General features: G+C 43.3%; 1 protein-coding gene across 2 annotated transcripts in view; it reads right to left on the minus strand.

Moving 5' to 3' along the window:
* Katnal2 (katanin catalytic subunit A1 like 2) overlaps positions 1-11101 on the minus strand; it is a 69041-nt gene extending 57940 nt beyond the window's left edge. The window contains exon 1 of one of the 2 annotated variants that reach the window (XM_028783231.1): positions 10961-11101. In XM_028783231.1, coding sequence (XP_028639064.1) covers positions 10961-10978 — 18 coding nt within the window. In that variant the 5' untranslated portion in view covers positions 10979-11101. Of the gene's footprint in view, positions 1-709; positions 851-10960 lie in introns of those variants that run through there. The other variant, XM_028783232.1, reaches the window with a different exon arrangement.
* Positions 11102-11460: the final 359 nt, after the last annotated feature.

The following is an 11460-nucleotide window of genomic DNA, read 5'->3' on the forward strand; positions in this document are numbered from 1 at the left end:
ACAGTTGGGGAGTGTTTCTCCTGTTTGGAGACTGTGGGGATTTTACGATCTATAGGACCATGTTCGGCCATAATCTCTTCATATACTTTTCTCCTCCCTGAGTTCACCCTTGGATGGGAACTGAATTTCTCTGGGCTGTGTCCTTCATTCTTTTCCGTCAGACTTTCTCTGTGTGCTTCAGTTTACACCATTTCTAGTGTAGAGTTCTTCAGTAATCTGCTTCTGATTCCACCCAGTGAATTTGTCATTCAGGAGTAGAACAATGTTTTTCAACTCTTGAAGTTCCATTTTATTCTTTGCCTGTTTGTTTGCTGTTTGTTTGTTTTCAATATGTAGACCAGGCTGGCCTTGAACTCAAAGAGATCCAACTGCCCCTGCCCCCCAAATGCTGGGATTAGCCCAGTGGTGGTGATACAAGCTTTCAGTCCAAGCACAGGGGTAGGGGGCAGTGGCAGGCAAATCTTTGAGTTTGAGACTAGCTTGGTCTCCAGGTCAGCCAGGGCTACACAGAAAAACTGTATCTCACAGAGAGAGAGAGAGAGAGAGAGAGAGAGAGAGAGAGAGAGAGAGAGAGATTGATCGATCGGTCGGTCTACTCCAGCTTCCCACTTCTGCTCTTATTATATCTTGTGCTCCTCCTTGTGGTCATGTTTTCCTTCTAATCTCTAAGTATATTTTGACAGGGTATTTCTTTATGCGTATGTCTTACCTGCATGTATAATTGCGTACCAAGTCTGTGACTGGGGCCTGCAGAAGCCAGAATAGGTATTAGACCCTCCAAAACAGGCACGGTGGGTACAGAATGCCACAGTTCCTGCCCCAGGGACAGGGCCAAGGACGCAGGCCTCCAATAGTGTCGACAGCTGCCAAAGACATAAGGCTGGTTTGTATAATAATGTACAGATTTTACATTCCTTCTTCAAGGAAAGTCCTCCAGATTAATGTTAATGACTCCATGATAACCAGGCAGCAGGAGTCCAGCAGGCACAGGTGTGGCTAAAGTCTCCACAAAATGGTAAATGCTGTGACCTTCAGGGGCCTTAAGGCTGCGGGAAAGAACTCTAAGCACATGAAAATATATAATTTCTCAATATTGCAAGAAATAGGGATGCAATATGAATTATGAGGGGCTTCACAAATATAAAGGAACAGAGGTAGTTATACTATATATATTTATATTAATATATAATTATTTATATATAAATAAATAAATTATATATATGCCAGCTTTTCAGAAAGATACAAAGACAGGTGGATACAAATGCAGGCAGATTCCTTAGTTAAAGGTCAGTTTGGGACAGAGGAAGGGTGGGCCCAGGTGTGGTAGAAATGGTAATTTCAGGACTGAATCCTACCCAGCTATCTTAGCATCTGTACTTAACATAAGCAGGAAGATCTCCAAATCCTTTTGCAATGTTAAAGGAAAATGAGCACAGGTTCCCCAGGATGCTGATTCATAGGATAATCAAAAGGGGAACCTGGAGTAAATCACTGGATTGATATGTAAAATAAAAGACTAGATCTGCAGGAAATAAGCTACCCAGAGAGTTTTTTAGAATAGCAAGAGAGAACTACTTGGAGAACTGCCTAGAGTGAAACATGGAGAGAGCTGTCTGGAGATCTCCAAAGAAAGCAGATAAGAGAGGGGGAGGGAGGGAGGGAGGGAGAGAGGAGGGAGACAAAAAGAAAACAGGCTGGAAAGCTGTCTCCAGCAGAACAGATGCCACCAGCTTAGACCTACAATGGACTTTGAGTCATCTGTTTTGCTGTTCCCAGACACTCCTTCCTCAGAACCCCTCTCCAAGCCAAGGCTGGTTCGTGGCAAGCAATTAATCTGTGTATACTCACTCATATGCATGCTAGACAACTACATCAGGTATCTTCCTCAACGTTTCTGGACTTAGTTTTTTGGTGTTTGTTTGTTTGTGTTTGTTTTTGGACAGGGTCTCTCACTAAATCTGAAGCTTGCCAATTTGGCTAGACTGGCTGACCAACAAGGCTTAGAGAATTCCCTGTCTCTGCCTGTTTAGCTCTGGGATTAGAGGCACCTACCACCATACCCTACTCTCTTTATATAGAGTACTACGGATCAAACTCAGGTCTCTACAGCAAGTTCTGGGACCAGCTATCGAAGTTTAAGGTGGAAGGCTATACCAATTTTTAAAATTAAGGTCTCTCTCATTTTGTAGCCCTGGATGACCTGGAACTTTCTATGTAGACCAGGCTAGCCTTGAATTCAGAGATTTACCTGCCTCAGACTCCCAGGTGCTAAAATTACAGATGTGTGCCATTAGGCCTAGCCTTATGCCAATTTTAAAAGTATTTTTCAGATATATCTGGGTGAGGTCGGAGATGGGGTTCAGAAGTTATAAACACTTGCTGTTCTTCCAGAAGACCTGAGTTCTCAGCACCTTGGTTGCTTAACTAGCAACTATCTATAACACCATCTGTGAGAGATCCTGTGCCTCTGGCCTTGCACGCACATGGCAGATACACATACATATAGATAAAAATAAAGCCAGGGCTAGAGATATGGCTCTATGCTTAAGAGCATCTACTGCTCTTATGAAGGACCTGTGTTCAGTTTCTAGCACCCAGAACCTCAGTAAGTGCCACTCCAGGGGATCTGAGGACTCCATGAACACCTGCCCTCACCCATGCACACACTCACACATATTTACACACATAATGAAAAACAAAATAGACCTCAAAAAACACAAGCTCGAAAAGATATTCCTGCTGGGCGGTGGTGGCGCACGCCTTTAATCCCAGCACTTGGGAGGCAGAGGCAGGTGAATTTCTGAGTTCGAGGCCAGCCTAGTCTACAGAGTGAGTTCCAGGACAGCCCGGGCTATAAAGAGAAACCCTGTCTCAAAAAAAAAAAAAAAAAAAAAAAAAAAAAAAGAAAGAAAGAAAGAAAGAAAGAAAGAAAAGATATTCCTGGCTGATAAGATTTATATTTCTTTGTGGCTAAAAGTAGAACCTAACCAGTCATGGTGACTCCTGGCTTGCAGTAACTCTAGTATGTGGGAGGCTGAGGCAGGAGGATCACTGAAAACTAGAGAACAGTATAGTTCATAGAGTGAATTTGGTAGTAAAAACTCTATCTCAACTCTCCCCCCAAATAAGTTATTTATACAAACAAAAACAAGTAAGGATGTTTTTAATGCAAAATCTGGATATTCCCAGTGGTGGTAATATATCTTCATGGTTACATCCTGAGCTGTCAAAGTATTTCAGCTTGTCTGAGAGGTCTCTCTGTCTTGTCCAGGTTGAACCAGAAGAATGTGGTTCAGCAACAGTGTTTCATGCATTTATGTTCTGTTTTTTTGTTTTGCTTTATTTGGTTTGAAACACGGGCTAGCTATTTAACCCATGCTAACCTGGAACTTACTTTATAAGCTACCTCCTGCCCCTGCCTTGGGGTGCTGGGATTATACCAGTGCATCACAACGTGTAGCTTTTAAAGCCACAGCAATTTGAAAAGATGCCCACAAGGAGGCAGTAGTGGTCAGTGGTGACGTAGTTAATCTTCCTTGTGTAAAAACAAAGTAAAACATAAAACACATGTTACTTAAAATTCAGCTTAGCTTTATGGTGATTTAGAACTTGTTTAATTAGTATTTAGAACTGAACATTGTTTATAGCTACTGGTATTTCAATAGATGCTTAAATGTTTTGAACATTTAAAGTTTAATAAGCCTCAGTTCTTTGAAGGAAAACACTGAGGTAATTAAATTTTCAATTACTTGTTTTTTTTTTTTAAGAGATCCACGCAATTAATAAAAGCTAAGGCATTTAACACTCATTTTAAAAGTTAGTCAACTGATTCATCCATTAGCTGAACACACACTAAATAATTTTTAATACAAAAGGCTCACCTGTAGGCAAAGCAGAAACCTTTTTAAAGAGTACATGAAAAAAAAGTGTATAGTCTTCACCGAAGAGGAAGAGTCTCCTCCGAACAGCTGAGACTGGGTGAGAAACAGGAAAAATGGCTTTGGGTCCCACTTATCTGTAGTATATACAAGAGTGTGTGGCTCAGGCTTTCCAAAAACCATTCCTGTCATTATTTGTTTCTAATTGTGTGTTCACATTTAAAACATTGAAGCTACTGCTCCTTACAACCTGCCTGGTCTCAGAGCATTTTAGAGGTTCTTATATTTGAGTTGAAAAACAAACAAACAAACAAACAAACAAACAAAAAACCAGCAGAGGTATGCAAATTAGATACAACCTCTCTCTCTCTCTCTCTCTCTCTCTCTCTCTCTCTCTCTCTCTCTCTCTCTTCCTTCCTTTCTTTCTTTTGACAGGGTCTCATTCCAGTATCTCAGGCTGGCATCCACCCTGAACCCTACCCTCTGACCTCTGCCTTCTAAGACCACAAGCATTCGCCACCACACCCAGCTTATGATGTGCTGAAGATGGAACTCAGGGCTTCCTACATGCTACGGAGATACTCTACCCACTGATCTATATTCCCAGCCCCTGGATATAGTCTAATTTTAATTAAACACTAAATTTAAAATACTGGAAGAGAAAATCTGCCACCCAAAGTCACCAATAGCATCAGTACTTTATAGAATCTTGTGACACAAATCTGTATTCATCAGGGTTCTCCAGCAAGAGAAAACCTGTAAGATATGCCATATATGTGCAAGTATGTATGCACACACAGACACACACACACACACTGTGGGGTGGAGGGTGAGACATCTGTTTGTGTCCTGGGTATCAGATGGCAGACTCTGTGTATCTCCAATGTCCTATGTAAACTGTAATAGTACTTACACATAACCTATACATACCCCCATATACCTAGAGTCATTTCTAGGTTATGTATCCATTATAAATTCTTCCTAAAGGAGACGAAAGGAAGCAAAGGAGTAAAGCAGAGGAAGGGAAAAGAGAAAATTATGTTACATTGTTTTTCAGAACTGAGGGCACAAATTTCTTTAATCTAAGTAACCTATGGCAAATCTGAGACCACAATGGGCCACACCAGACACTTGGAAACATTCTGGAAATCTTAACACAGTATCTTAATTAGATAATCAGTTTCTGTGGAAACCCAGTTCTTTTTGCAATGAATTCACCAGTCACCTCCTCCATCTCTACCTTTTCCCTTCCTCAGGACCTCAAATCAACACAGTCCCATTGAATGTAACCCTGAGCATAGCTAAACATTGCTTTAGTAAGCACAGACCCACTGCATATAACGCTGAGCATAGCTACACACTGCTTTGGCGCCATCTAGGGCCCAAAGCAAAAACAAACATACAAACAAAAAAGACTTGGATCTTTGTCTTTTTAAGCTTCAGAGAATTCAGTTTTTGAGACTATGTTACATACAGAGAGCAGATAATAAATTAATTACAGTTAGACAGTACCTGTCAATGTACAGACTCTAGGAGTTTGGAGACCACCTGATCAAAAAGAATGCAATTGCTGCTGAGAGAGACAAAGTAGAGAGTGGCAAGAAAAAACCCTGGGACAGACCGTTTTCTGTCTCACTACAGTGTTCCATAGGTCCTTTCAAGGTTTGAATTTGTTTTTCCAAATATAATGGAAACCCATTAAAAGCATCTCAGCCAATGAGTAAAGTTCAATGAAGACTGCAGAGTGGCAACCTCAACAGAGAATAGACTATTGAGGTGGGGCAGGTGAGGACTCCTGGGGCATCAGGATGGGGACAGTAACATGAGCTATTAAAGATAAGTTACAGAAGTAGAATAAAGACCATCTGTTGATGTTTTCCTTCTGTAAGGAACTGTCGGTGACCCGGAGTTCAGATGTCAATAACATCATGCATATTGCTGCACTATCTCAGAGTCAGGGAGATGGAAAAGGTATAGGTGTTGACAGAGAAGGCTGAAAATAGGTACTTGAACAAGCTAAGACAATGATGCTGAAGCGATCCCACCGGCTAAGTTGAGCAACCAGCAATCACTGTACCTTCCATACAGCATCTTTCTGAGACAAGGGTCCCATACTGGGCTAGGAGGAGTTTGGGGTTTTCCCACATATGGATAGAATTGAAATCACGGAGATGTGTGAAACTGTTTAGGCCTGTGTTTTATAAGCTTGGTGTGTGTTTATGAAGCCACTTTCACAAGCCCATCCCAGTTTGTTTCAGCCAAGTCCCACTGGAGCCCAAAGGGCTGCTCTCATTATGAGGTGGTGCTCCTGATTCTCATACAGGTGGTTCTGGCTCAGAACTGAGTGAGGCTTAAACAACGCCAGAATTGAGGAAGTAGCAATTTCCAGGGTAGCATGCTCCTTCTGCAACGTGCAGAGGTGGGAAGATAGAGGATCCCTGACCCGAGGTTGTGTATTTTGGGCATGTGGTATTGGCACTTCAAAGAGCAGTAGAAGAACTAGAGAGATGGTTCAGCAGTTAAGAACACTGGCTGCTCTTCCAAGAGGGTCTAGGCACATGCATTGCCGCTAACAACCATCTGTTACTCCAGTCCCCAGGCTCCGATGAATTCTTCTGGCCTCTGCAGGCACTGAATGCAAGTGGTGTACAGACATACACACAGATAAAACATTCATACACACAAAATAATTCCGTTTTTTTTTTTTTAAGGTAAAAGACACTTCGGTAGTGATTCTTATCTACCCAATGTAGTCATCACCTGTGGAGCTTTAAAAAAATCAATAAAAAGGACCCACCCTGAGTCCCTGAGGAGGCTCCAGATGTCTGTTTTTTCCTTGGCTTTAATTTTATTCCTCTTTCCCCAGCACCCTCCCCCGCCCCCAGTACCCACAGTATCGTTTTGCTGCTCGGTGCCTGCAATACGGTAAGCTTTCAATTCATGTTCACTGTTGTGGAAATATTGCTGGCAGTAGCAGACGACCCACGCCACAGGATGCCATGGGATGTATTGTAAATTCACGAAACCCTCGTTTGAAAAGGACCAGTCAATTCTCTTACTTCAAATGGAGACTCTGAAGGGGAAAGGCTGATTTAATGCCTATGAGTTCTAGCCTTAGTAATAACAACTGAGAACCTAAGTCTAAAATTCTACCTATAGGTCAATGCTTCGTTCTTTTTTTTTTTTTTTATATAACGGAGAGACCATTCAACAACCTCATTTTTTGTTTGTTTGTTTTTCTGTTTTGTTTTGAGAACGGGGTTTCACTATGTATCCTCTCTGGCTCGCCTGGCACTTGCTATGTAGACCAGGCTGATTTCGAACTCACAGAGAGCAGCCTGATTCTGACATTAAAGGCGTTCATCACCAGCCCAACTCAACAATCTCATTTTGCACACTTCAAACTCACACCAACACGTAGCCTTAATCTGACCCTAAAAGTCCAATTTCCTTACGTCACAGACCGACCGTGTAGCTCTGTTTCAAAAAGTTCAATGTCATCCCCAAACCCTCCACGGTTGTACCCAACAGGGATCACCACTTCAAAAACAGCCTCCTTCACGAAGGCAACCTAGAGCTACTGCGCTTGCGCCACTTGGGCGGCCGCCTCTGTCGCCATAGCAACCAGAGACTCGCGAATCTGCCTGTTGTAACAAGAGTTCCTGGTACAATCCTGGGTTTTTGCTTGTTTGGGATAGCTTTCCTTACCGCCTCCCGCGCCTGGTGCGTGAGTTTGAGAGTCTGGTAAGAAAGCTCCATTAGACACTGAGTCAGGGACCACGAAGAGAGAAGAGTAGCCCGCCACCAACGGACCTGTGTCTGCTGGAAACCGGGCGCTTAACCAGCCCGCCCCCCTTTGGGATTGGCCAGGCCCCAGACGTCCCAACCAATCACAGGCCACAAACGGATTCTTTAACGAGTCAATCAAGGTTACTCTACCCCCCCTTTGATCCAGAGCGTCTGCGCGATCCCTGTCTATCAAGAGGCTGAGAGGGTATGGTTAGTAGAGCCGTTGGCGGTGTGCTTTGCAAGTCTTGGGGTTCTCCTAATTCGTACTGTACTTGGTCCTGGGTCTGGGCAGTTGTTGAAGGGTTTGGCTATGCCTAGACGCTCCTTCTCCACGTCAAAGAATAAAGGTTTTGGGAAATATTCGCAGATTTCCTTTGAAATCGTGCCCCAGCCGGAAAGGCTACCAACACTATGGCTGTCAGGGGCTTTCCCTTTTCCGTCTGCCTTTGCTTCTGCCCCCCAATTTCCGCTATAAGTGGACACACGTGGTCTCTAGGGTTTCCTCCTCCGTTTTCTTATTAACTCATTTATGACTTAAGTGTTTTCCCTTTTTAAAAAGATTTATTTTGTGTGCGTGTGTGGAGACGGGGACTTCCCACGCAGGCCAGAAGAGGGCATGTTTCTCTGGAGCTGGAGTCACAAGCAGTTGTGAGCTGCCCTGCGAGTGCAGGGTCCTCTGGCAGAGCAAGAAGCACTCTTGACCACATAGTTATCTTCCCAGCCCACTTCTTTCTTGCATCCAACTTTCTGAGACAGGATCTCACCGTGCAGCGCTGGCTGATCCGGAACTCGCTATTTGAACTAGACTGACCTCTCTAACTTGGCTGCGATCCTCCTGCCTCTGCCTACATAGTCCTGAGATTTACAGGTGTGAGCCACTATTCTGTTATCATTTACCCCTATGTCTTTCTTGTGCCAAAGCTTTAATGTCTCATCATTAGTGTCTGTCTTCTTCATCCACTTTTTCTAGTACAGATGTAAAATACTAAGTGTCCTCCATCTTTTTTTTTTTTTTTTTTTAAAGTATTACCTTCTACCTCTTAGGCTGAGTTGCCTTTCAGTCACTGTGAGCATTCTGGAAGGACTAGTCTTAAACTCTTCACTTCCCATTTGCTTCTCAACACGTTCTACCCGTGTTCTTTTGAATTTTTTTTCTACTTCTGAAATTCAGTAGTATTATTATCTTTTCAAATTCAGTAACGCAGTATCTTTTTGGGGGGTGGAGGAGAAACGGGGTCTCACTTGTGGCAATCCTTCTGTCTCAGCCTCCTGAGTGCTGGTATTACAGACCTGAGAGAAACCACATCCAGCCTTCTTATTCAAATTTGTCACTGTTTAAGACTGTTGACCAGGGCTTAGCAGTTAAGTGCACTGACTGCTCTCTTCCAGAGGTCCAGAGTTCGGTTCCCAGCACCCACATGGTGGCTCACAGCCATCTGTGATGGGATTGGATGCCTTCTTCTGGTGTGTCTGGAGACAGCTATGGTGTACTCATATACATAAAATAAATAAATCTTTTATTTAAAAAAAAGGAGGAGGAGGGACTGGAGAGATGGCTCAGCAGTTAAGAGCACTGTCTGCTCTTCCAAAAGTCCTGAGTTCAATTCCCAGCAACCACTTAGTGGCTCACAAACATCTATAATGAGATCTGATGCCCTCTTCTGGTGTGTCTGAACTCAGCTACAGTGTACTCATATACATTAAAAAAAAAAAAGACTGTTGACCACTACTTTAGACCACATCTATAATTCATTAAACATTTATAGCACACAGGTTCTATGTGATTTAGAGTCCTACCTCATTACACTGCATTTTGTTGTCCTATGAAGTGAGTATTTATTATTTTTAAATATGTGAGTGTATATGCATATATGCCTGTGACTGAGGATGGCACCTGCAGAGGCCAGAAGTGTTGAGTCCCCTGAAGGTTAAGTTACAGGTGATTGTGAACTTCTGCCATGGGTGCTGGAACCACTTGGGTCTCCAGCAGAGCAGGTTGTGTCACTGAGCCATCTCTTCAGCCCTGAGTTAGAGCCTAAGAACCTTCTGTGTTTGGCCCTGTCTTAGATGAACAACAAGATAGTTATCAGTGTAAATGAAACAGACTTTTATTGGAAAAGGGTGCCTTCTAGGACTGTGGTTTGTAGAAAGAAGTCAATGCCTAGGCTAAAGTGTCAAAGGACAGGCTGGTTCTCCTCTCAGGAGCTAATGAGCCTGGAGGCTAAAGAGAACAGCAGTGCTCACTTCCCATTCAAAACCTCCTAGGGCCAACATCACGTTCTTTAATCTCTGTGTCCTATAAAGGAAATAACAAAGCTTGGATAACTGTACATCTGGTTACAACATGTCTCATCCTTCTTTTAAGCACTGTTCGAAACTACCGATCAGAAGAAAAGACTCTCAAAATAGTATTGTCTGTCGACAATTCTTGTAGTCACCCAAGTGCTCTAAGACTAACATTGTTTTCGGGTCATTGAACAGACATGTAGTCTTCAGCCCATGGGTCAAAGAGTAACTTAATCTTTCAAGTTGTAAAGGTCCTAGTGGCATAGACAGTGATTCCAAAGCACCTTATCTTAAGGATCTGAGCAAAGCAAAATGAAAGCTACTGGGGTTTGCTATTCCAGAAACCATTAATGAGCTGAGTGTGGTGGTCCAAACCTAAAGTCCTAACATTCAGGAGGATGAAGCAGGAGGGAGAATCTCCATGAGTTCAAATTCAGCCCAGATTATAGCATAAGATAAGGAGGGTAAGGGGAGGAGAAAGCTGAGGGTGAGTGAAAGAGAGGCAAAAGGTAAGTCTCAGGAGCTGGGGTGAGGTTCCACGTGGCGTTAGTCCTAACAGTGGGCAGTGTTGGGTACTTGAGGCAGGACTGTTGAGTCTGAGGCTAGCCTGTGTGACATTTTGAGTTTCAGGCCTTTCCAGACTACACAATTATAAGTAGTTTAAAAGTTTTTGAAAGCTGGGCAGTGGTGGCGCACGCCTTTAATCTCAGCACTTGGGAGGCAGAGGCAGGCAGATTTCTGAGTTCAAGGCCAGCCTGGTCTACAGAGTGAGTTCCAGGACAGCCAGAGCTACACAGAGAAACCCTGTCTAAAAAGAAAAAAGAAAAAAGAAAAAAGAAAAAAGAAAGGAAGGAAGGAAGGAAGGAAGGAAGGAAGGAAGGAAGGAAGGAAGGAAGGAAAAAGGGAATAAAAACAAGTGAAGGACCCTGAAGGGGCAAATGCCAAAGGATGGAGATCAGTAAGGAGGTGAGGAAACAGGCCCTGGTTGTTCTAGAGTAAGATCTTACCAGCTCCTCTCTGCACATCTGTCGCGAGCAGGGTTTCTTATCTATTACGAGCAAGGGGTTTGAATCCCCCGCGGGGAGAGGAGCGACAGGTCCTGCTCCACTCAGGGATCGTATACTGGATTTGACTGTGAGATCATCAGCTCCTCGAGAGGGAAGAGAGTATGCCAAGAGACAGAGAGTTTGTGGAATTCAGTTGCTTCTTTAATGATAATGCACAGCAAGCAAACACAAACCCAAATGCTAAGGCTATTGCTACAACAAGATATTGTCACATTTCCTATAGGTTGCCTCTAACAATAAGCACAATTGACACACATAATAAGTTGCTAATTACCAAGAAATAAGCATAGCAATAGACAAGTCATTCATTCATGGATTATACGACCTGAGTCCTTATGTTGGTTTTAGGTTACAGGTCCGGAGTCCAGTAAGGCAGGGTCAGGCTGTGGCTTCCAGATAATTTGACCTCGTAGGGTGCTTGACCACGAAGCTGGAGGCTT

Source organism: Grammomys surdaster, unplaced genomic scaffold (genome assembly GCF_004785775.1).
Source record: "Grammomys surdaster isolate TR1022 unplaced genomic scaffold, NIH_TR_1.0 1036, whole genome shotgun sequence".
Taxonomy (NCBI): Eukaryota; Metazoa; Chordata; class Mammalia; order Rodentia; family Muridae; genus Grammomys; species Grammomys surdaster.